General features: G+C 44.9%; 2 protein-coding genes across 6 annotated transcripts in view; both read left to right on the top strand.

Annotated features, from left to right (window-relative positions):
* Window positions 1-17,653, top strand: part of LOC307018015 (myocilin-like) — a 28,915-nt gene extending 11,262 nt beyond the window's left edge. The window contains exons 1-4 of one of the 5 annotated variants that reach the window (XM_079648047.1): window positions 10,215-12,280; window positions 13,266-15,300; window positions 16,017-16,121; window positions 16,600-17,653. In XM_079648047.1, coding sequence (XP_079504173.1) covers window positions 14,823-15,300; window positions 16,017-16,121; window positions 16,600-17,402 — 1,386 coding nt within the window. In that variant the 5' untranslated portion in view covers window positions 10,215-12,280; window positions 13,266-14,822 and the 3' untranslated portion in view covers window positions 17,403-17,653. Of the gene's footprint in view, window positions 1-10,214; window positions 15,301-16,016; window positions 16,122-16,599 lie in introns of those variants that run through there. The other 4 variants (XM_079648049.1, XM_079648046.1, XM_079648050.1 and 1 more) reach the window with 4 other exon arrangements.
* A 2,478-nt stretch (window positions 17,654-20,131) lies between these two features.
* Window positions 20,132-24,176, top strand: LOC307018021 (peroxiredoxin-6-like). Its single transcript, XM_079648060.1, has 5 exons — window positions 20,132-20,352; window positions 21,594-21,750; window positions 22,229-22,378; window positions 22,760-22,906; window positions 23,885-24,176. The coding sequence occupies exons 1-5, from the start codon at window positions 20,261-20,263 to the stop codon at window positions 24,011-24,013; spliced, it is 675 nt and encodes a 224-aa protein (XP_079504186.1). The 5' UTR covers window positions 20,132-20,260; the 3' UTR covers window positions 24,014-24,176.
* The last annotated feature ends 119 nt before the right edge of the window (window positions 24,177-24,295 follow it).

Here is a 24,295-nt window from a genome sequence, read left to right as displayed (position 1 = left end):
TCAGGTTCGTAATCCATTTTAATATTTACTGTAGACATAATTCATTCCTTATCATGTTATTGTGAAATTTGATTTAATCCTACACATCCAAACAAACTGAAGCCTCTCAAAAGAAGCCCAAATAATACATCTTTTGTAGTCCAAGGTGTGACAGAATTTGTGTACAAATGCAAATTCATGTACCCCACACATTTCTCAGAATCATTAATACTTCTTATCAAACTTAAAAGTCAACTGGAGATGAAACATGATCCATATCATTTATAATCTGTTAATGCATGAAGTATTAATATTTTTATAATTTGCATATAATTTATAATCTGTTAAGGCATGAAGTAATAATATTTTTATAATTTGCGACAGTAAAGAATTTTGAATAGTGACAGTTACATTGATTTAGACTGTCAGGCTTTCAATACGCCTGAGTGGATGATTATCAATCATCTTGTTGACAAGCTAAATGTGTTTTGATTGCAAGTCTGTTGTAACTGAACTGTGTTATGTGTACATAAGTAAATAATAACATAAATGTATTTCATCTCAGTGTTTGATATGGACAATGACTGTGCGATGTGCGCTGCCCCAAAGCCCCCTGGATCTGGACCTCCGAATACCCTTTGGGTGAGTTTTCCTTTTAAATCAATGACTGCAGGATTTTTCGTTGTTGTTGTTCTTCAATTCTAATATAGACTGGTATAAACTAAATTAAAATATATTGAAGGTGTTAAAACCTAATTGAACCACGATCTTCATCTCCCCCCCGCCCCACGCTCTTTATTTCAATCAAATTACGGTACTTTTATGTAATCATATATGTTCAAGACACATCCAAGAAGCAATGTATGACTGATAAATCATTGACTTTGCTTATTTTATTTTACAGATACAGTGTGATACATGTGAGCGATGGTATCATGAAGAATGTCTGGCGACCGACGAAGACACACTTAAAAAAGCAAGGGCAGGCCATTGGGAATGTGTCCTTTGCATTTAAATTGAAAAACAGCTGCAAACAACACTTGACTCTCACTTTCACCGACACACTGAAGCTCACTTACTGTATGTGTACACAAAATATGGAATTTGAACAGTGTTCCTCCTGATTGGAAATTGTAATTTTTCCTAAAATGTCTGCTTCAACAGTACTTCTGCTATTCTGTGTGATAGTAGACCACCTCAGATAGCTGCTCATAAAATTTCATAACAATCTGATGTGGAATTTCAGAATAAAAGCTATGTAAAATGTGGAATTTGAACAGTGTTGCTCCTGATTTCAAATTTCAATATTTCCTCAAATCTTTGCTTCCACAGAAGTTCTTCGATTCAGTGTGATAGTAGACCACCTCAGATAGCTGCTCATAAAATTTCATAACAATCTGATGTGGAATTTCAGAATAAAACCAATCCAAAAAGTGGAATTTGAACAGTGTTGCTCCTGATTTCAAATTGCAATATATCCAAAAATCTTTGCTTCCACAGAAGTTCTTCAATTCAGTGTGATAGTAGACCACCTCAGATAGCTGCTCATAAAATTTCATAACAATCTGATTTGGAATTTCAGAATAAAAGCTATGTAAAATGTGGAATTTGAACAGTGTTCCTCCTGATTTCAAATTGCAATATTTCCACAAATCTTTGCTTCCACAGAAGTTCTTCGATTCAGTGTGATAGTAGACCACCTCAGATAGCTACTCATGAAATTTCATGTCAATCTGATTTGGAATTTCAGAATAAAAGCTATGTAAAAAGTGGAATTTGAACAGTGTTCATCCTGATTTCAAATTGCAATTTTTCCTAAAATCTTTGCTTCCACAGAACTTCTTCTATTCAGTGTTATAGTAGACCACCTCAGTGAGCTACTCATGAAATTTCATAACAATCTGATGTTTAATTTCATAATAAAAGCTATCCAAAATGTCCTATTTGAGCAGTGTTTCGCCTAGATTACAAGACAATCTGATTTATAATATGAGAAAGAAATATTTGTTTTTAGCTCAATGTTCAAAGATCATGTAAACTAATGTCTCAAAATTAGGATTTGATCATACTGACAGTTCTATTTTAATTTATTGCAGCGGACTTCCGGTCTAAGACCGGAAGTTATGTAACCGCAGTCTGCTGCTTGCTAGTTCATGGACGTCCATAAGAGAGAGACACATGTGTCCCTGTTGATGTGTGTTGTCTTTAATAAACAATGGCGGGAAGACGCCTAACTGAGGAATACATCTGTCTCCGAAATTTCCTGGGATCATTACAATATATATACCGTAAAAAAAAAACTCGTCTTATTCTGAAAACCGGAAGATGTTACACGCCAGTAAAGACTCGCCGACTTCATTTTTACCGTAAAACTCGTAATACGGGCGAACTTTCAATTTTGGGACGACTCACTTGACCAACAGAAACGTAGCGTAGGCTCACTTGACCGCAGTCTCAGCTGTGCAGTAAAAGTACTCAAGGAGACTTGTTGAATTGTTTTGGTTTAACCTTTATCAAAGTGGACATTCAGTGCTAGGAATACACTTTCACCACTGTCGCAAATATATCCTCATGAACAAATGCAAATTATTTGTTTGTTTTCTTTTATTTTCAGTGAATAGTTTGTGTCTTTATCGTCACGTTTCTTAAATGAAACTGCTTTGGGTGCGACAATGCGCTGTTTAGTGAACAAACTTGGTTTGGTGGACTTAATAAAACTTTGTAGACTAATGCCTTAAAAGCCCCTTTTATTTTTAAGTTTTGACCGTATCCAAGCGATCTTAAAGCTGGTAGTTTAACACTCTTAATTGTAAATGCGGATATATTGATTATAAATGCTTCGGAAATATTAATATAACTCTGTTGTACTTGACTATGTTAAGGTGATGCAACGCCCGGTTATACTGCGTTTCTGTCTAAATGTATAGTTTCTAGAGCCATGGCGTCATAATGATGGTAGCGATCTGCATTTATTGTTCAAGTGTTCTGTTAACTGTTTGTGTCAGGCTTCTGTGAGGAGAGCAGGTAGGGGCGGGGTTGGGGAGCAGAGGGTTTGGTGTGTGTGTGTCTGTGTGGGCGCGTGCAGGTGAGTGAGAGGTTGGCGCGAGAGGAGAGAGAGTGAGAAAGGACGGATGAGAGCCGTTGGTTGTTAATAAACCTGTTTAACTTGAGAACGCTTCACTCGTCATTCCGACACGTCCGGGTGGACGTTACATTGGTGTCAGAAGTAAAAAAAAACAACAAAAAAAACAGAGTTTTATCCGCTAATCGCCGGTAGCCGCAGCTAGCACTGACTCGGCTAACGTTAGCTCTGCTTCATCGGCCGGTAAATAATGGAAGCACAGATGAACCGGACCGGAGCTCGTCCGAAAGTCAAGGAGGAGATGGATGGCTTATGGCGTGACTCAGAAGACAATTTATGGCGTGAATTAAATGCTGCTGCCGGTTTCGACTCGGCCGGCGGGAAGCGGCACGTCGGCGCAGGGACCTCCCCCGGGAGTGGCGCGGCGCCGGTTGTAAACAATGATGGCGGCGCCCGGCTCCAAGTTAAAACACCGAAATACAACGGTAAAGCCGACTGGGAAGCCTTCCATGCCCAATTTGAACTGTTATCACGGGCTGTGGGCTGGTCTGAGGACAATAAGGCGCTCCAGCTGGCCCTGTGTATTACAGATGAAGCTTTATCCTGTTTGCTACTGCTCAGCCCGGCTGAAAGAACTGACTATGGGGCCTTGGTTGGGGCTCTGAAGCGGCGGTTTGGACAATGCAGCCAGCCTGGGGTGCTGCGTTCGGAGCTGTCAAGCAGACAGAGACAGCCGGGTGAGCCGCTCCGCATATTGGCTAATGACATTGAAACCCTGGCGAGAAGGGCATACAGCCACATGTCCCCTGAGGTGCAGAGCGAGCTGGCTAGGGACCAGTTTATCCGCGCCATAACCCCCAGGGAGCTGCGCGTCCAGACACAACTGGCACATCCCCGCTCTCTGCAGGAAGCACTGGAGCTGGCGTTGGAGAGAGAGGTTGTAGGAGGGGCGGCAGAGAGCACGCACACGGGAGGCGGCCCGGTTGTGAGAACGGTGAGACAGGAGGAGCCAGGACAAGAGAAACCAGCATGGGCGGCTGAGTTGACTGAGCTAATCCGTGCTATGGCACTGCAATCGCCGCAGGGCAGCAACCGTCCTCGTCGGGGTCCTCTGGTGTGTTGGGGGTGCGGCCAGGTCGGCCATATTAGCACAAGGTGCCCCATGAATGCTGATATTCAGGGAAACGCCCCCGGGTCTGTGTAAATGGGACGTCACAGACCCCCGCCGTTGGGTCCCATCCTGCCTGGTCTCCAGTGGACAGAGCCCAGCTGCACGGAGGGGGGAGCGGGGCTCCGCTTCCCCCAGAAGCAAACGACATCGCAGAGTCTGTGAGGGTGGTGGGCTGGACTCACGCGGGGGATTTCTGCCATGTCCCCGTCACCCTGGCAGGGGCCCCATGGACGGCCCTTGTTGACACCGGCTCCACAGCGACACTGATGAGACCGGACGTGGTCCCAGCGGGGACACGGTTGACACCCACTCTGGTGAAACTGCGAACAGTAACCGGTGAGCTAGCCCCTATGCTTGGGAGAGGGGTGGTGGTTATACAGGTGGGGGGGCTGTCAGTGTCTGTTAAGGTGTGGGTTGCGGCAGTACAGGACTCCTGCATATTAGGACTTGACTTTCTGCGGGTTGCACGCTGTGTGCTAGACCTGGGGAGGAACACGCTGGCCTTTCCAGGGGGTCCCACTGTTGAAATGGTGCACCCCACACTTGCAACGACACCACACCCACCTACATCAAGAGTGACTGAAACACTTCCCCCACCCCAAATCCCCCCCCCCCTGCAGCCATGCCCCCTGTCATCAATGCTAACCCCAGCCCCAACCCCACACCCCGTACTCCAGTTGATGTACGGCCCCCGGCCCCGGAACAACAACCTGCAGCTCTAAAGGGGGACAGACGGGCGGCAGTGAAGGAGGTGTGGAAACGCAGCTGTGATGACTTAAAACCCGAGCAGCGGGAGGAACTGTGGCAAGTGCTGTGGGAGTTTAAGGACATTTTTGCTCTGACAGAAGAGGAAGTGGGCCTGACACACCTGGTGCAGCACGATATCGACACGGGCGACGCACGGCCCGTCAAGACACGCCCCCGCCGCCTTCCCCTGGCCCATCAGACAGCAGCAGACAGCGCTATTGATGAGATGCTGTCAGCTGGCATTATTGAGCCCTCTGACAGCCCCTGGGCCTCGGGGGTTGTGATGGTCAATAAGAAGAAGAGTTCAAAGATGAGGTTTTGTGTGGACTACAGACCGCTGAACAGTGTGACCAAGAAAGACTCATACCCGCTGCCCCGCATAGATGAGTGTTTGGACTTGGTGTCTGGCTCATCCTGGTTCTCCTCTTTAGACCTGCGCAGCGGGTATTGGCAAGTTCCCCTCAGCCCAGAAGCCAGACCAAAGACAGCTTTTTGCACTGGGAGGGGGCTGTGGCAGTTTCGAGTCCTCTCCTTCGGCCTGTGCAACGCTCCGGCCACGTTTGAGCGTTTGATGGAAAGGGTGCTCGCTGACGTTCCCCGACAGGAGTGCCTGGTCTACCTGGACGATATCCTGGTCCATGGTAGCTCCTTCCAGGCGGCTTTAGGAGCCCTGCGGCGGGTTCTACAGAGGATAGCAGCAGCGGGGTTGAAGCTCCACCCCGACAAGTGCTGTTTCTTGAGGAGAGAGTTGGAGTTCCTGGGGCACCGAGTCGGAGGAGAGGGCATCAGCACGCTGGAGGAGAAGGTGCGGGCAGTAAAGGACTGGCCAGCCCCCATCAATCTGCGGGAGCTGAAGAGCTTCATTGGGTTAGCGTCGTACTACAGGCGGTTCGTGCGTGGCTTCTCTTGCATAGCTGCACCCCTGTTCCGCCTGCAACAGAAAGACTGTGATTTTGCTTGGACTCCAGAGTGTGAGCTGGCCTTCAGCTCTTTAAAGAAGGCCTTGACGGAGTCTCCCATCCTCACTCCCCCAGACCTCAGCCTACCGTTCGTCCTGGATACGGACGCCAGTGACGTCGGGATGGGGGCGGTGTTGAGCCAGGTGGGGCCTGGGGGGGAAAAAGTGGTGGCGTATTTCAGCAAAACCTTCAACAAAGCTGAACGGCGCTATTGTGTGACACGCAGAGAGTTGCTGGCAATTGTGAGAGCAATCAGCCATTTCAGGTACTACCTGTGTGGCCTGTCCTTCACAGTGAGGACTGACCACGCAGCCCTCCAGTGGCTGATGTCCTTCAAGGAGCCCGAGGGACAGATTGCACGCTGGCTAGAAGGACTGGCGCCGTACGTCTTCACAGTGGAGCACAGGGCGGGGGTTCGCCATACCAACGCTGACGCCCTGTCCCGGCGCCCCTGTGCTCCCAGCGGCTGTCGGTACTGTGAAAAGAGAGAGGACCAAGAAAAGGAGCTCTGTGCAGAGGAGGAGCGAGACCACAGGCATAAACCAGCCGAGCCGGTCTGCAGAGGTGCACGGATCATCGACTCACCCGAATGGAGAGCGCGGCAGGAAGAGGATGCTGACCTACAGCCAGTGCTGAGGTGGGTGGAGTCAGGACAAAAGCCACTGTGGAATGAAGTTGCTGGGTGCTCGCTTGCCACCAAAGGACTGGTTGCAAAGTTTGAGGCTCTCCGGACGAAGGATGGAGTGCTGCAGAGAGCCTGGAAAGAGCCTGCAACGGGGGAGGAGAGGTGGCAGGTGGTGGTCCCCAGGGCGCTGAGGGAAGAAGTGCTTAAGGCCTCCCATGGAACTACTGGGGCAGGACACTTTGGGGTCTCCAAAACCTTGCGTCGACTCCGCCAAAGCTGTTACTGGGGCCAGCTCAGGAGAGATGTTGAGGACTTCTGCCGCCGCTGCGACCTTTGTACGGCGTACAAAGGTCCCACTGATCAGTCACGTGCCCAGCTTCAGCAGCTAGCGGTGGGGGCCCCGATGGAGAGGGTGGCGGTGGACATAATGGGCCCATTCCCGTGCACAGAGAAGGGGAACCGTTACATCCTGGCCGCCATGGACTATTTTACAAAATGGCCAGAGGCGTATGCTATACCAGACCAGGAGGCGGTGACCGTTGCAGGTGCCCTGGTGGAGGGCATGTTTGCCAGATTTGGAGCGGCCGAGGTCATTCACAGCGACCAAGGAAGAAACTTTGAGTCGAGGGTGTTCGCCGCTATGTGTGACCGGCTGGGCATGCAAAAGACGCGGACTACTCCTCTGCACCCGCAGAGTGACGGACTGGTCGAACGGTTCAATAGGACTCTGGGAAAACAACTCGCTATCCTCACCGCGGAGCATCAGCGTGATTGGGACATGCACCTCCCTCTTGTTCTTTGGGCCTACAGATCGGCTGTGCAGGAGTCCACCTCATGCACACCGGCCCTGCTCATGCTGGGGCGAGAGCTGCGGACATCAGCAGAAATGGCTTTTGGCCGACCCCCCGACACACCAGCGGTTCCTCCGGGACCGGAATATGCCAGGAGGCTCCAGGATAGAATGGAGTCAGCACATGCCTTTGCCCGCGATCAGCTGCAGAAGGCGGGCATGAGACAGAAAAGAAACTATGACACGAGGGCTAGAGGGGGGGACTTCAAGGCTGGGGACCTGGTGTGGGTGTATAGTCCAAGAAGAAAGAAGGGCCGGTGCCCTAAGTTGGACTGTCACTGGGTGGGCCCTTGTGAGGTGCTGGAAAAGCTGGGAGAGGTGGTCTATAGGGTCCAGCTGCCGCCTAGAGGGAGACGGGTGGCCCTCCACAGGGACCGGCTGGCCCCATACAGAGGCGATGCACATCCGCGGCCTAGACCCCCAGCATCGTCTAGGAGAAACCAGACAGTCACTTCCCCCGATTCACTGACTGTGTCCCCTGCTGACCCCCCACATTCACCCCCACCCCCAAACTCACCCCCTGTTCCGGGACAGGATGTTCCAAGCCGGCAAGCGCAGCCGCCTGTGTTCACTCCAAGGCGGCCTCAGAGACCAAGAAGAGCCCCGGGACACCTCAGAGACTTTTTATGCATTCCCTCGGGGCGAGGGACTTAGTAAGGGTGGGGGCAATGTAGCGATCTGCATTTATTGTTCAAGTGTTCTGTTAACTGTTTGTGTCAGGCTTCTGTGAGGAGAGCAGGTAGGGGCGGGGTTGGGGAGCAGAGGGTTTGGTGTGTGTGTGTCTGTGTGGGCGCGTGCAGGTGAGTGAGAGGTTGGCGCGAGAGGAGAGAGAGTGAGAAAGGACGGATGAGAGCCGTTGGTTGTTAATAAACCTGTTTAACTTGAGAACGCTTCACTCGTCATTCCGACACGTCCGGGTGGACGTTACAGTATTAAGAGGTGGAATAATTCAGGTAGGACTGTGTAGGACATCACTGAAGGCCTAGGTGTGAAATGCACGGCCCGCCACTGCTCATAAGGTTCATTTCAGGCTCAAGCTCTGTAGTTCTGAGCACTTTAGCGGAAAAATGGCCGAATGACACACGTAGGTTTTTAGTTCAGACCAGCGGAAAGTACAGTATGTCTCAAAACTGTGTGTGTAAAATGCAAATCCACCAACTTCAAGAAACATGCGCAGGGTTTGCTAAAAAACGCTGCAATTAAAAAACGCTGCAAGAAGTTCAAAACACAACAGAAACAGGGACAATAAAGAGTGGTGCACATAGCTGGGACAGAAGCTCTTTCATTTCATTTCATGTAATCGTTTATTTGAAGAGGGACAATGTACATTGATGAACATCTTTAACAATTAAAGCTTCAAAATATAAATATGCCGGATTTGAGCTTTTAGCTAATTTCCATCCGTAGTCCCTCACATACAACATTTAAGAACATGACATTCATATACATAGCAAAAATAAATACATGATATGCAGAAAGAGCATGAGCAGCATATACAAGCATTAACCACATGGCAGTAGAATGTAGCAGCCAGAGGTGGGAACTCGAGTCACATGACTTGACTCCAGTCGGACTCGAGTCGCATATTTTTGGACTTGAGACTTGCTTGACTAACATTGATAAAAGACTTGACTTGGACTTGGTATTCATGACTTGCGACTTGACTTAAGCTTGAGACAGGTGACTTGAAAGGACTTGACTTTTTTTTTTTATTAAATATTTGCGTTTGTTTTTGTATTGAGATATTACATTTAGTTTTTTCAAAACGTGACTGGGTGATTATAGCGCCATGCGCGCAGACCTGGCAACCCACTAGAAGGCAGGAGTGTCAGCTAACATGGCAGCGGCTAGCGTTACTCCACAAATAGTCAAGTTTGGATTCAAGGATTATGTTGTCGATGACGCTAATAACAAGAGAACAGCGGTATGCAGGGTCTGCAGCATAAAGTTCAGTGACAGGACCACCACAACATCCAACTTCGTTCGTCACTACCAGGGCCGGACTGGGACAATAAGTCAGGCCGGGAATTATACACCCAGCCAGGCCACTACCAGTTTTTTGTGCCATTTTGCTGGATTTATTTGTCAATATTTACAGCGTTGCTGCCCATAGTGATAGCCCTCTAAATCTACTACCCAAAAATAAACATATGGAGATGGGTTACTATTTAAAAAAAAAATGCAAATCTATTTAGGAACCTATTCATGTGAATATATTTTAAGTGGGGGCAGACCCACTTAGATATTTGTTTTTGGTTCATTTATAGTTGTGAGTGTGTCTGGGCACCTGAATCAGCCTCATGTCTCCCTCCTCTCCCCCCCTGCTCCTCTTTGAGGCAGCAGCAAAGACTAGTTTTAGCTCTCAACAATTTTTAAAAGTGTATCTTACCTTTTTTCACCTAACGTTTTTTTATTATTATTCATGCATATTTTACTAATCACTCCCCCTTCAAATGGAAATATGTGTTTACACAAATGGTGACCAAACCGTTTGAGACCCACAGAGAACTTAGACTAAGTTAACTATCTAAACACTTAGAGAGTCCTTTACCTCACCTGAGCTGTAGTTATCAGTCTCTCAGTCTGACAGGAGAGGACTCTCCTCCAACTTGTTGACAGCTCATTATATCCGTTAGCGCAGCTAGCTAGCACCAGATGCTAACAACAACAATACCACGTAACCGGTGGGCGCGCTTTCTCTCTCGCTCGCTCGCGCCACACATACACTGATATATATGGTATATATTATATATACCATATATGCCATATACCATATGGTATATATATATTACCTATATATGGTGATATATCACCACAGTGACTTGAGACTTGCTTGATACTTGTAGGTCAAGACTTGAGACTTGCTCATGACTTGCACATGTAGGACTTACTCCCACCTCTGGTAGCAGCTACAACATATAAAGTGCAAGAGAAGATAAAAGAGCTACATCAAGTGCAAGAGGAGATAAAAGAGCTAAAGTTCTTGTTGATGTCTGGGGATAATAAAGTTGGCCAACTGTCACTCTCGCAGAGTTAGTCTGTAAGTCTTTTGTCAGTGTATTTAAAATTACTAGGTTAGCAACATTAGCTAGCTAGCTTACATCAGATCTGCAATAATATCGGAAGGACTCATGATCACATTGTTAAAATAAGCCAATAAAACATTTAGGTAAGTTTCCAGTCACACCGACAGTTGACCAACTTTACAATCCCTGAACATCACAAGTGCTCCAGACCCAGCTGTGTGCATCACTTTTTAGTGTCTCCTTTCCATTGTGTTTTGATCTTCTTGCAGCATTGCAGCGCTTTTAGTCAAAGCTGCAGTTGTCAAGTTGGTAAAGACGTTTCTTTATTTGCACGTGTTTTGGCACATTTGTTGTAACGTTTTGGCCCCTGTCAGCTACCGTACAAATATACCTCCATACCAATACATTTAGGTAGGATGTTGTGTTCATGGGTTCACTCAACACTTCATGCCTAAATCACATTGCAAATCAACAAGCCAGACTGGCACCCACGTAGCCGCAGTTATGCAACGCCTCACACCTGTAAGTGCACGTCTGGGGAGCCAAAGACTCTCTGAGGGGGTTGTTACTCAGATCTGTTATTCATAGGCCAATGGAAACTTATGTTGTCAATGTCTAGAACAAAACTGTCACGTCATACAAAACAGCTACCAAGCACATTTTCCTGCCCAATGGAATCCATTCTGCTTGACTTCCTGTGATTCTCAGATTGAGGTGGCCGCTGTAAACAAGTCTGATTCTGTGCTCTGAATCAGCAATCACACTGTTTCTCTCATCTGTTTGTTTTCCTTCAATGAAGCCAATGCCAACCCCCCCCCCCCTTCCTGTTGCATAATATTACATAATTCATATTTAACCAATGCAGCAGTAAATTGTCCCCAAAGGATTAAACAGTGGAAATCCTAAACTGCCAAGCATTTTGGGAGTGTGCTTTGAAAGTGTTTTATGAAATAACTGCCAAAATAACCATTATGTCAACTATTTCTCACTTATTTCAGTGTCTGAATATGTAGTCATTTGTTATTTTTACAAAAGTTTCTAGTTACACATACAAAGTGTGTTTTCATCCATTTTTGTTTTAGTAACCAAATGAATATGTTAATAATATCACGACTTAAGGCCTATCCTCTGGTTCCCCCTGAGGTTAAAGGCCTTTACAGACGGGGTCTTTTTTTGTGTACAATTTAGTCACAGGTCACTGTATATAAATGTTCACACTGCTGTTTTTGTCATAAATGTTAACTCTCATCGAACACTTGGATATTACCAACAAATAACATAGCAAAATAGGGACGTAATGATTTTTAGAATGAGGCACATTTTTCTAAACTTTCACACCGCAAATGTGCCAACCAATAAACTAAAATATGCTGAACTTGTTGAGATCGGATAATATTAAGTGCACTTTATTGCTACTTAAACTTAATACCACAATCTGCTTCTTCCTTATTTTTCACAATAAAAGCCCTACTCATATAATATCTGTGAACACGTTTGTTGTACTTTCACATAGTCTTTTCAGCACGTTCCTATTGTGTAAAGGCCTTAACACTCACTGTTATATCTGTCAGCACTGCAAACATTCAGTCCTGGCTCCCAATAGAGATCAGCACATAGAGATGCCTGGAGAAGAGGTTATGTTTGTGCATGTTATGATCCCCTGTTCCCTTTTCACAGGTTGCCTGAGTCGTAACATCACATAAGAAAAACGCACTTCCCTTGTAAAGAACATTGAGGAATAGTGGTGACTTTCCACTGGCTGTAAAACAGACAGGTTTACTAGGCAGCAGTTTGATCTTGTGGAACCAAACACAGATGTGCGCTGCAAGCTGCTTCTTAGGGTAAACTGATTAATTGCCGTTGGTTTTTAAATGAAATATTATGTTACATTGGGCTGTCAGAGGATGTTGATTTAGGATCTAATCTGTATAACGGAAGGAACAGAAAGTTGGAAGATCAGCTACATTTGAGCTATCTGCTAACCGCTGATGGAAGATGGTCAGTTAGCATGCTAATTTCATTAGATGTCTATGCATCACAATACATTGAGCCTTTGACATAACTTCAACACTACCCAGTTCACATCCTATATTTTTAGTTAATTTTGTTATATCTTAAATTCTGGTAAACAATGTGTAAGGGAAACTTCTGTGTAGCAATGCAGTGTGAGTCACCGACTCAGGAAAGAGACATGGGAAGAGCAGGAGCTTTGATGTCAAACACTGATGGTTTATTTGGAGCTTCGGCCGGAGAATTCACAAAACAAGTCCAAGAGCCAGAGGTTCTGACTTCACGGTGGAGTTGCCACGTCAATTCTGAAGAACTCTACCCCAGACCCATGTATTTAGCTAGTTCAGAGAGAATAATCAACATGCTGCATAACAAGATAGAATCATAACACCTCCGACAGCTGACGCCAACAGGCAGGAACAGGGAGAAAAAACACTGAGAGCACAGCAGCCAAGGTTACAGGTGCCTGTGCTCAGTCAGGACAGTTTGAACTGATACACTGGGTCACAGTTATGGACCTTGGAAAATATTTCCCCAACACAATGAACATTTAAATCCAACAAATATACGTAGGCCTATGTTAGCCCAATTCCAGATTACACTTTCTATGACGCCAATGTCTTAAATGCATTATTACAATTCTAGTTATAAGCACTCATAAATATTGATAACATGATAACTCGTAGAGAAGAAATGCCTTCTTGACAACACCTCGTCAATGAGGCCTAATGTTTTTTGACCACATACCATGGATACACTGTTGTTGCCGTTGGTCTCCAGTAGTGATGTGTTTTTATTTTTGCCCTCTGTGTTCAGAACAGACCCAGAACAGGTTTCAGACGTATCACATGGAGGCAGTTGGATAACAAGTGGGCTCAACACCTCCTGTAAACAGAGAAAAGAAAGCCGGAAAGGATTATTTTCATCATTAAAATGTTCCCCTATAAAGTGTTCAATCGAATACAAATCCATGGCTTGGATACTGGATGATTTACTATAAAATGTTCTTCAGCATTTCATGGCGGCCAGAAGTTGGAGACTACCGACTCGTTGTTGATCTTTTATCCTAGCAACTAGGATTGATTGGCTCAACATTTATTCTTGGTTTCCAAGTGATGAACCCTATAGGGTGTTGCAGGAAATATGTTTTTTTGTGGGCCAACCAAAAATGTAATATTGCATTGGTTCTTTCGATAAAAACCCAATTGGATTTTCCATTGGATTTTGGATTATAGTAGTAACAAAGCAAACGTTTACAATTCAGAATCATTTGATTCAGAAAGACAAAATTGCAATATGTAAAAAGCCTAGCTATAAACAAACAACACCTTGATGACTTTACAAAACCGCCACAAACCTAAAGGTGGACTAGTGTTTGGCGCGATGACGTATAGAAAGCTCATTTGGCCCATTGTTAGCAAGCGCCTTTTTTAAGTCCGGTTTCAAAATATGTGAGCTGGTTATTTACTGACAGATTTTTATGTCGTAGACAAAGAAATAAAGTTTCAGATATCTTAATCTTGTGTTTACCAAACCCGATTTTAGGCATTCAACCAAAAAGCCATTGTCTTCAAGCTCATCGGAAGTGCAAAAATGCTTACTTATTTTCATTTCAGGATGTATTCCTTCATATAGTGAGGCTATGGAGTTGACATTTATGTTTCTCAGTAAAATATTGGATGTATTACCATGTGTACAACTTTGGTAAATAAAAGGTTCAAGTGGGTTTGCTAACAAGGAAAAAACCACTACCACACTCCATTCTCCATTCCTTGCCAGACAGCTTAACCTCCAGTCCCAGACATCCTGCCCAGCTGTGGAGAATAGAGGGACCAGAAGTAGTGTGTGCTCTAAGGTTAGTTAATGGGTTGAATGAGTTTGTGGTTAATCACGTGGCGGTTTAATAGTAAAACTATTAGTTGTGGAGGAAGTAAACATCCCTGCAGCTGACAGTCAGTAGACACATAAAGAGAGGTCAAAACAACCTGCAGAGGCAAACCTGCTGAGACACAATCAAAGAAGTCTGTACAGGAAAAAACAAACATCAGATGTTGTGTTTTTCCACTGATACTGTCTGATTCTTACATTGTTTTCCAAAAAGAAGACACACATGGACCTCTACACAAACACTCCACAGCCCCCTGGCTATGTCCCTCCCTGCCCCACTCCTCGTCCCCTCCCACTCCCTGACACTTGACTGTATAAATATCCTCCTCGCAGCATGGGATTCAGACTCTGACCTGCTCTGACCAGGGAAACTCAGGAGACCAGCCAAAGAAATAGACAAAAAAATCAAATAGGGACCATCTACTGAACAGGCAAGGATAACAAGTTGCTAAATTGTTCAAAAACAGATCAGCCTGAACATCCAGAATGTGGCTCCAGGTGTCTCTCCTCTGTCTGTCCTGCTTAACTCAAACCCAGCAGGCCCAGGACAGAGCGTCCCTCCGCCGCTCCAACGACCACACCGGGCGCTGCCACTATAGCTTCACCGTGCCCAGCCCAGAGGAGTCCAGCTGCTCCGGGGGCAGCATAAAACCAGAGATGGATGGAGTCTCATCCCGCCTCACCGAGCTGGAGGCTTTAGTCAGCCGTCTGTTAGCTGGAGAGGACGGAGAAGCGGGGACTGGGGCGAGGGCTAAGGGTGAAGAGGGGGTCCAGGAAGCGTACTCCCAGGTGACGCGGGAGAGAAACCAGCTGCAGCAGGACAAGGAGCGCCTGAGCAGGCAGGTCCAGGAGCTGCAGAGGAGGCTGGCCGAGCTGAGCCAGGAGGCAGAGACCCTCAGCCAGAGACCCTGCCAGCAGACACACACCTCAGGGGCCAAGCAGCGGGAAAACAGACCTGCCAGTGGTATGTACACGTGCGAGGGAAACACACACAAATCAGAACGGGAACTCTTTTAATAACAAGAGTTATCCAAAAGATAACATTTGGGGTGTGGACTAGCGGGAGAGGTTCACCTCCTTTGACACCTCTCTGTCAATAAATACATGTGTATATTCAGACCTAATGTGTTTAGGTCCTATGCATATGTGTATAACATGAGTGTACTTTGTAGTGTACTGTATACTAACAGAGAGAAACACTGAGTAACTAACCCTGACCATTTTTTCCCTTCATTTTCCCTTAACGACTAAATTGTGTTCCTTATATTCGGGGGGAATAAAGATGTGTAGTTGCTTATCTCTTTTGTTTTTTTCGGATAAATGTATTTTCGGTTGACTTAGGCCATTAGAAATCTTGTGGGGCAACGAGTCAGGTTGCAGTAAGATGTCCCAGGTTAAGCCAGGGGGGTCGGTATTTACAACACAGACTCTTCTTTTATGGCTTTGTCAATCATGCATGTCTGCTTATGTGCATGTGATCATTTTCAGCAGAGTAATGGCAGGGTTATAGGGGGAACCTGCTGTGCTCCGAGGCTTATAAACGAGACACTTTGATGTGTGGATGGACTCAACTGTACAGTACTGCTAATATACTGGATACATTAATTATGTTTCGACAAGTTCTCGTTAACATTCTTTCCCACTCTGTATTTTTTGCTTTCTTACTCTTCACTTTTCCAGACCCTGCATATGATTTAGGGAATGGTGCATACCAGGAGATGAAAGCAGAGGTTACTGAGGTTCCAGCATCCCAACTCATTCCTGAAGGAAGTCCCAACTTCACAGGTAAAGTTTGGGTTTTAATATGCCAAGACATGGGATTCTCCCAAGGAAAAACCCAGAACAGATGATAAAACCAGCAGAAACCAAAGCATGTCACATCACAAATGAGTCTTTCTTTAGCTGCCATTTAAATTTGCTCAGTTCTTTTCTGATCCAGAAGTCTCAAATTCTTCCTCTGGTAAAAATATCTAAAATGGCCTTGATCTAAAAGATGTGGCTTAAATACTTGTATAGCCAATTTATGATATTATGCTTCTGGCAGGCAAGCACAAAAGGGGAAAACTGGCCCTTACAGTCGACTGAATGAAACGAACTGACCTTAATTAAAATAGCAGATTTCAGTTGCTTGAAATAGTTTGAAACATTTGTGATAAGGAAGTACATAACTTAACGAAGCAGATAACAAAGAGCTTGCCATTTTGAGACAATTTAATGCTAAAATGCAACATATTATGCCTTTAACGCTCTGTTCGTCCTGCAGGCTGTGGAGAGCTGCAGTCAGTCGGAGACCCCGTGTTGCACAAGAAGGCTGACAGTATCACAGGGAAGTATGGAGTGTGGCTGCAGGACCCCGAGCCTCAGGGTCCCAATTACAACAACAAGACCGTGTGGCGTATCGACACAGTGGGTAAAGATGTCCGTCAGGTCTTTGCGTATGAAGACATGGATCAGTTATCCCAAGGCTTCCCTATGAAAGTCCTGGTCCTGCCGGAGCCAATGGAGAGCACAGGTGCCACCATGTACCGTGGCTCCCTTTACTACCAGCGCAAACACAGCCGCAGCCTGATCCGTTACGACCTGACCTCCGAGCGCCTGGCCTCCCGCCTGGAGCTGCCTCATGCCGGCTTCCACGGCCAGCACCCTTACTCCTGGGGCGGCTACACCGACATCGACCTGGCGGCAGACGAGCAGGGTCTTTGGGCGATCTACAGCACCAACAAGGCAAAGGGGGCAATTGTGATTTCCAAGCTCGACCCCGAGAGCCTGGAGGTGAAGAGGAGCTGGGAGACCAACATCAGGAAGAACACAGTGGCCAATGCTTTCATAGTGTGTGGACGCCTGTACACCGTGGGCAGCTACACCGCGCCCAACACCACCATCAACTATGTGTTCGACACGGCCACCAGCATGGGGAGGGCTCTCTCTATGCCTTTCAAGAACAAATTCCGCTACAACAGCATGGTGGACTACAACCACGCCCAGAGGAAGCTGTTCGCTTGGGACAACTTCCACATGGTCACCTATGACATCAGACTGGGGAAAGCGAGTAACAGCAGCAGCTAAAGACTAACGGCTGTTTACAGGACTGCGCTCATGCAAGTGAATGAGATAAGACATGATAAAGTTGCATTGTACTGAGGTTACTGCAAAACTTAGTATGTTTTGCATTACTAAAATAGTGTTTTTCTTTTTTTGTAAATAAGATCTATCATGGCAATGAAAATCTTATCTTATTATTATTAATCTTATTATTGTACCTTATTAACTCCTTGGTTATTCAAAACAGTTATTGTGGTTTAAAATATTTTTGTTATCTGTTTATAAATGTTCTCTTTATTTAATTTCTCAATAAAAAAAGTTAAAATAAACCTTTTTGTTTCATATATTTAGTTTATTTAATGAAAAAGTATGACCCCAAGGTTGTGTCAGTCTATGTGTCAGAAATGGTGTAGGCCTATAGAATATTAATATTTTTTTGTAAGGTATTGTATCAAAGTTAAACATTCTTACACAAATAGACTGTACCAAATACATTGGGATGATTTAATTATGCTATTTCTAAGTCTATTTTATTGTTACCAAAACACAGAATGTCCATCAATCTATCCATCTTCTCCCGCTTATCCGTGGTCGGGTCGCGGAGGTAGCAGTTCCAGCAGAGGGCCCCAAACTTTCTTTTCCCTGGCCACATCAACCAGCTCTGACTGGGGGATCCCAAGGCGCTCCCAGGCCAGCGAAGAGATATAAACCCTCCACCTAGTCCTAGGGCTACCCCTTGGTCTCTTCCCAGCTGGACGTGCCTGGAACACCTCCCTAGGGAGGCGCCCAGGTGGCATCCTAACTAGGTGCCCGAACCACCTCAACTGGCTCCTTTCGACACGAAGGAGGAGCGGTTCAACTCCGAGTCCCTCCCGGATGACCGAACTTCTCACCTTATCCCTAAGGGAGACACCAGCCACTCTGCGGAGAAAACCCATCTCGGCCGCTTGTACCCGCGATCTCGTTCTTTCGGTCATGACCCATCCTTCATGACCATAGGTGAGGGTAGGAACGAAAATGGCACGGTAGACAGAGAGCTTTGCCTTCTGGCTCAGCTCCCTTTTCGTCACAACGGTGCGGTAAAGCGACTGCAGTACCGCTCCCGCTGCTCCGATTCTCCGACCCATCTCACGCTCCATTGTTCCCTCACTCGAGAAGAAGACCCCGAGATACTTGAACTCCTTCACTTGGGGTAAGGACTCATTCCCTACTTGGAGTGGACAGTCCATGAGTTTCCTGCTGAGAACCATGGCCTCAGATTTGGAGGTGCTGATCCTCATCCCAGCCGCTTCACACTCGGTTGCGAACCGATCCAGTGAGTGCTGAAGGTCGCAGACCGATGAAGCCATCAGAACCACATCCTCTGCAAAAAGCAGTGATGCAATCCTTAGTCCACCGAACTGCAGACCCCCTCCCCCACGACTACGCCTCGAAATCCGACCCATGTATATTACAAACAGGATTGGTGACAAAGCGCAGCCTTGACGGAGGCCAACCCTCACCTGAAATGGGATGAACAGAATGTATCCTACAAAAAAAATCTCCATGCTCATCATCTGAATTTATTTACTTTAGTTGAACTTGTGTATATCAGCAATTGTTTGGATAAGGCACTTTACAACTTTTGTTACATTTGTGTACTCCACTGATAGTGAAAAAGAGATCAAATTGTAACGGTATACAACAGATTTAGTTTGTATCTTCTCCACATGCAGTGATATCACTATTATATGTTTGACATGCCATGACAAGTGATATTAGGATGAAACATGAACGTGAACGAAGTGTATTGTGTATTCAATATAAGACTACTGCGTTCACGAAAGTTAGTTTGAAAGTTTAAGAGGTGTTTCTGTGAGTAAAGTCAAAAGGTATCCAAACTGGCGTACCAAATTTGAAGAGAAAGTGCTGGAAATTGTTATAAATATTAAAAAAAACAATAGTTATCTGTTGGTTCGCAGAAGCCCAACCCTTTTCTTATTGTAGTAATTATCTGAGCCAAAATCAAAGCAGTTCAAGTCGCTCACTCAGTGCTAGGTTGAGCATGATCTCCTGCTCTTCAAAACCCTCCCCCCGGAGAAGAGTGTCTAGCGCTCAGAGAGCTCCACCAGCTGCTCCATGGAGACTCCTCAGAGGCGCACACTCCCAGCAGCTTGGACAGCCAGATACATCCCCGGCAGAAATCGGAGCGTTGTGGAGAATATCGGCTGGCTGACGGAAAAGTCTTCAGGTGGCGCTCCGAAGGAACATCTGGAGCACCGGCTGCGGACATGGCACTCAGGATAGGATGACCGGTTCCCTGAAGATATATATTTTGGACATTGGTAAGGACATTTTTATTTGCCAAAGTGTCAATAGTAATCTATCAAACCTACTTTATCGATCACCTGTGGTCAGAAAAAACGTATATCCTGCTCTACTACGACGCACATACATCATGCAACCGGTCTGGAGTCCGGATAAAGGGGTATACACATTACCATAAATTATCTTGGAGTTTTAAACGTATGATTTCTTCTTTGAAATCTAAAACAAATGCACTGCATCCAGGCAATACAAGTAAATGTTATCATTAAATTGTCGATAATACATGAGCATATTATCGTGAAGAAGTGCTGTGTTTATACAAAATGCTCAACCTTATGTAGGAATCTGGTCTAAACGCGTAAATTGGTCATTTGGAAACATCGAGACAACCAATCAACGAAAGCGCGCCCTGAACGCACCGCAGAGTCAGATCATGGTTTATTATAAGTGTCCTGAGCAGGTCACAGTTGATGATGATTTGAATAGCCTATGCAGAGGGAAGCTTCCGTCTCTTTATTTAACGCATCTGTGATCAGAGCTGCACAGAGACGCATTCACGATCACTCTGTCTGAACATGCCGGGGCTGCTGCTTGGAGATGCGTTTCCTAACTTCGAAGCGGAGACGACAATTGGAAAAATTAAACTCCATGAATTTCTCGGTGATTCGTAAGTAGGCTTCTTGAATATATGGATATTGAATAGTAGAATATACTGTTACAAGAATGCGAGAAGGGGAAGGAGCTTCCAGTTCCTGCTACTGGTTTCTGACTTCTGCTTTCTGTTATGCATTTAAACGTGTAAAGGTTGCATGCTAAAGTCAATCAGACGGATGCAAACACAAAAGAAGTAAACACCACATTGTATGAATATGAAATAACAAGTGACATCAGGACAGCAGAAACTCAGCATATATTCCTTCGCAAACTGAAAACCAATATATTTCGATTGTACCTTGGCAATGAAATTATTGCTGGAAAAAAAGACGATGCACTTTTTAATTTAGGCCTCGAAACTGATTCACCAGCATTAACTATAATATGATCTTGCTTGAAATGAATATATATGCACTTTCCTTGTTGTTCGGAGTTTGAATCTTATTGTAAGTCGCTTCAGACAAAAGCTTCAACTAAATGATATGTAATGTACTGTAATGACAATCCTGCATTCCAAACTAGTTCTCAGACTGCACAACAACCCTTTTCAGAATAATACACAGTATATTATATTAAGTGAATTTAAAATTACGTATATATGAATGCGTTTATCATTCATGTTGTAGCTGATAAATGAGTAGATTTGTTTGGGTAGCTTATCAGTCTAACCAAGACACACAATTTCATCTTGACCTAAAATGAAACATTATTTGTTTTTGTATTTTCTATCTGAATTGTCAAAGTAACTAAAGCTGTCAGACACATTTAGTGCAGTTTCTTTATGGAACTAAACATTATTTTTGCAACATTTGCCTCTGAAATGCAGTAGAAGTAGAGAGTATGGAGTTACTCAATTAAACTAAAAGTACCCGTAAATAGCACTTAGGTAGAGTACGTGACTCAATGTACTTAGTTACTGTCCAATATATAATATCAAAAGCATCAGTAACGAGATCAGGTCAAACCTTGAGTCCCTCATTGGTGCAGTCACATTGCTGACCTCGTCAAACAAGGTTGTTAATGTCATTTTTTTTGGAACACCAGAGTCACGCAGAGGTCACTTCCTGTGTCAGGTGCATCATTCAGCTCCATCCTATTGTGCAACCAAACAATAAGCCACAACAGTGACCCCAAAATTAAAGATTTAGGTCAAAAGAGAGGAAACTGGGTCAGACAGAAACCTCAGCTTGCACAAGAATCAAAGACCCTGAATGACACCTGACACATCCTCACGTATCTCTCTGTTTATTCCAGATGGGGGGTCCTGTTCTCCCACCCCAGAGACTACACCCCGGTGTGCACCACAGAGCTGGGGCGCGCTGCCAGACTGAGCACTGAGTTCAGTAAACGCAACGTCAAAATTATCGCCCTGTCCATTGACTGCCTGGAGGATCACCACAGCTGGAGCAAGGTGTGTCTAAACTGTGTTTAGTGCAGGTCCTAGCTACACACTGCAATACAGTCATATTCATCTGATGAAACTAGAATGATATATACCTAGATCTTAAAGGGGCCCAATTATGCTTCTTGGGGTTTGCCCTTTTCTGTAGTGTATTAAATGCGTTTTTTGTGCGTGTAAATGATTTGCAAAGGCTAAAATCCCAAAGTTCCCTCCAGAAGGAGTGTCTCTCACACGCATTTAGTCAAATTTAATATAAACTGAAAGCAGTTTAAATATATTGAGTCTAGACTGCAATAGCTTCAGATAAAACTAAGTTATGACAGTTAGGAGTTGTCAGGCAACTTAAAATAAGTAAACTGAATATCACACACAATTGTACCTCCTCTGTGTGTAGTTGTTGAAAATAGTTGTTCAAGATTATTTTATTTAAGACATCAGAGCTCCACCAGTGTAGCTACTAACAAAGGTCTATGTCTCTACAAACTAGGACATCCTGGCATACAACTGTGAGGACTCGGCCTGCCGCTCACTGCCCTTCCCCATCATAGCGGACAGTAAACGGGAGCTGGCAGTAGCTCTGGGCATGCTGGACCCAGATGAGAAGGATAAAGATGGCCTGCCGCTCACTGCACGCTGTGTAAGAATCTTCACAGTCAAATTCAGTTTTTTGTCTATTTATAGGCAGTCGGGCATGATTTGCACCATGTGATTATTGTGGCAAGAACATGGAAAATAATGTAATAATGCTGTCTGATAAATTCATCTCTTAATTTAGATTTTGTCTTATTTTGTGTCTTACCAATTACACTATTCAGTTTCAGTTTGGGCCCAACAAGGGTAAAGCTTAATGCACCCCTGATTAACACTATATTTTAAAGGTGTATTATTAACAAATCAACTTTTCATGTTTATATACAAGAGCTTTCATCAGTACTGGTATATCGTGACACTATAGGCACCATTCAAACATAATATCTACTCTCATGCATGTGGAATAATTAGTAATGTCTCTGTTTAGGTGTTCATCATCGGCCCTGAAAAAAGGCTGAAACTGTCCATACTCTACCCGGCAACAACCGGACGCAACTTTGACGAGATTTTGAGAGCAGTGGATTCTCTCCAGGCCACAGCAGGGAAACGAGTGTCCACACCTGCAGACTGGAAGGTAGGTCACATCTGTATGTTTGTGCCAATCATTTCAGCAGCTGACTACAGAGATACGATACGATATACTTTATTGTCCCCGTAAGGAAATTTGTTCTGGACTCCGTCCTGCAGTTCCGCATACGTATACATATAGAAACATAGTAGACATTAAGAGACATACACATATCATCAGTCATACACTGTTCGAACAAACACAATACACAGACGCACATACTGACAATGGCGACCTATTGTACAACCCTCATGGCCAACATTTAAAAAGTGCATTTAATTACATTTGACTACATTTCATTTCATGTGAATGTTAAGAAGCTTAATGGACATAGGTAGGAATGAGTGCTTATAGCGGTTCAGCCTGCTCTGGGGAACCCTGAATCTTCTACCAAGATATAGGTAGGAGCTGGAATTCTGGGTGGAGTATGTGGGTGGGATCAGACACAATTTGTTTTGCCTGCTTGATAATGGACTGCTCGTATAACATCATACTGGCCTTCAATGCTTTTCATGTGACTGGGTCAGGCCCCTTCCTACATCCAGGACATGGGTACTGGAAACATGAACACTCCATCATATTCGCTCCACTCTATATTGGCCAATTGGTTTGGTAATCATTCACTGCGAGTGGGACCCAGTTACCCCTCAACAAACAACCTCCCGATTGCTATCCTGACTCCAAAATGGTAGAACGAACTCCCCATTCATATCAGGGCAGCAGAAAGTATACACAAACTCTGTTGCAGACTGACAAAGAACACCTGATTTGACTTTGAACTGACACCTGCACGTAGCATGTGGTTTTTCATATTTAAAAGCTAACAAACTAGCAGGATCTTGCTTTTTTAAATGTGTATTTTAGTTAAATGGACTTCTTCTAAGTTGCTTTGGATAACTAAATAAAATGTAATGTGATAAAGGAAATAGATATTCACCTGTTGTCACACAGAATTACTTTTCTTTTTCATTCGTCTCCCTTCAGCCTGGAGACTGTGTGATGGTTCCCGCCAGCATGCCTGAGGAAGAGGCAGCCGCTTTGTTCCCAGCCGGTGTCTACACCAAAGACCTGCCCTCTGGCAAGAAGTACCTGCGCTACACCCCGCAGCAGTGAGCACGACGGAGACACACCCGACAGTCAACACTCATTTATGCCACAGTCAGTCCAGCAGCTCTCAATCTGTACTACATTGAGTGCTGCTAGTCTGTGTATGCGGTAGACAAAACGCCTTAAGAGATGTGTAGGATTCTTTTTTAAATAAAGTGATTTTAAAGTATGTACAACTCTGAGAATCAAAGCTGCAATGTTCAGCCTACTTTCATAATGGGGATTGTTTTTTGAAAGAAGGGGGAGGCTTGAGATAGGAACATATTATTTGTTTATATTTAAAGATGT

Source organism: Notothenia rossii, assembly GCF_949606895.1.
Source record: "Notothenia rossii genome assembly, chromosome: 9".
NCBI classification, from domain to species: Eukaryota; Metazoa; Chordata; class Actinopteri; order Perciformes; family Nototheniidae; genus Notothenia; species Notothenia rossii.
Note: the sequence above shows the minus strand (reverse complement) of the source record. Positions and strands in the feature narration are given on the sequence as shown.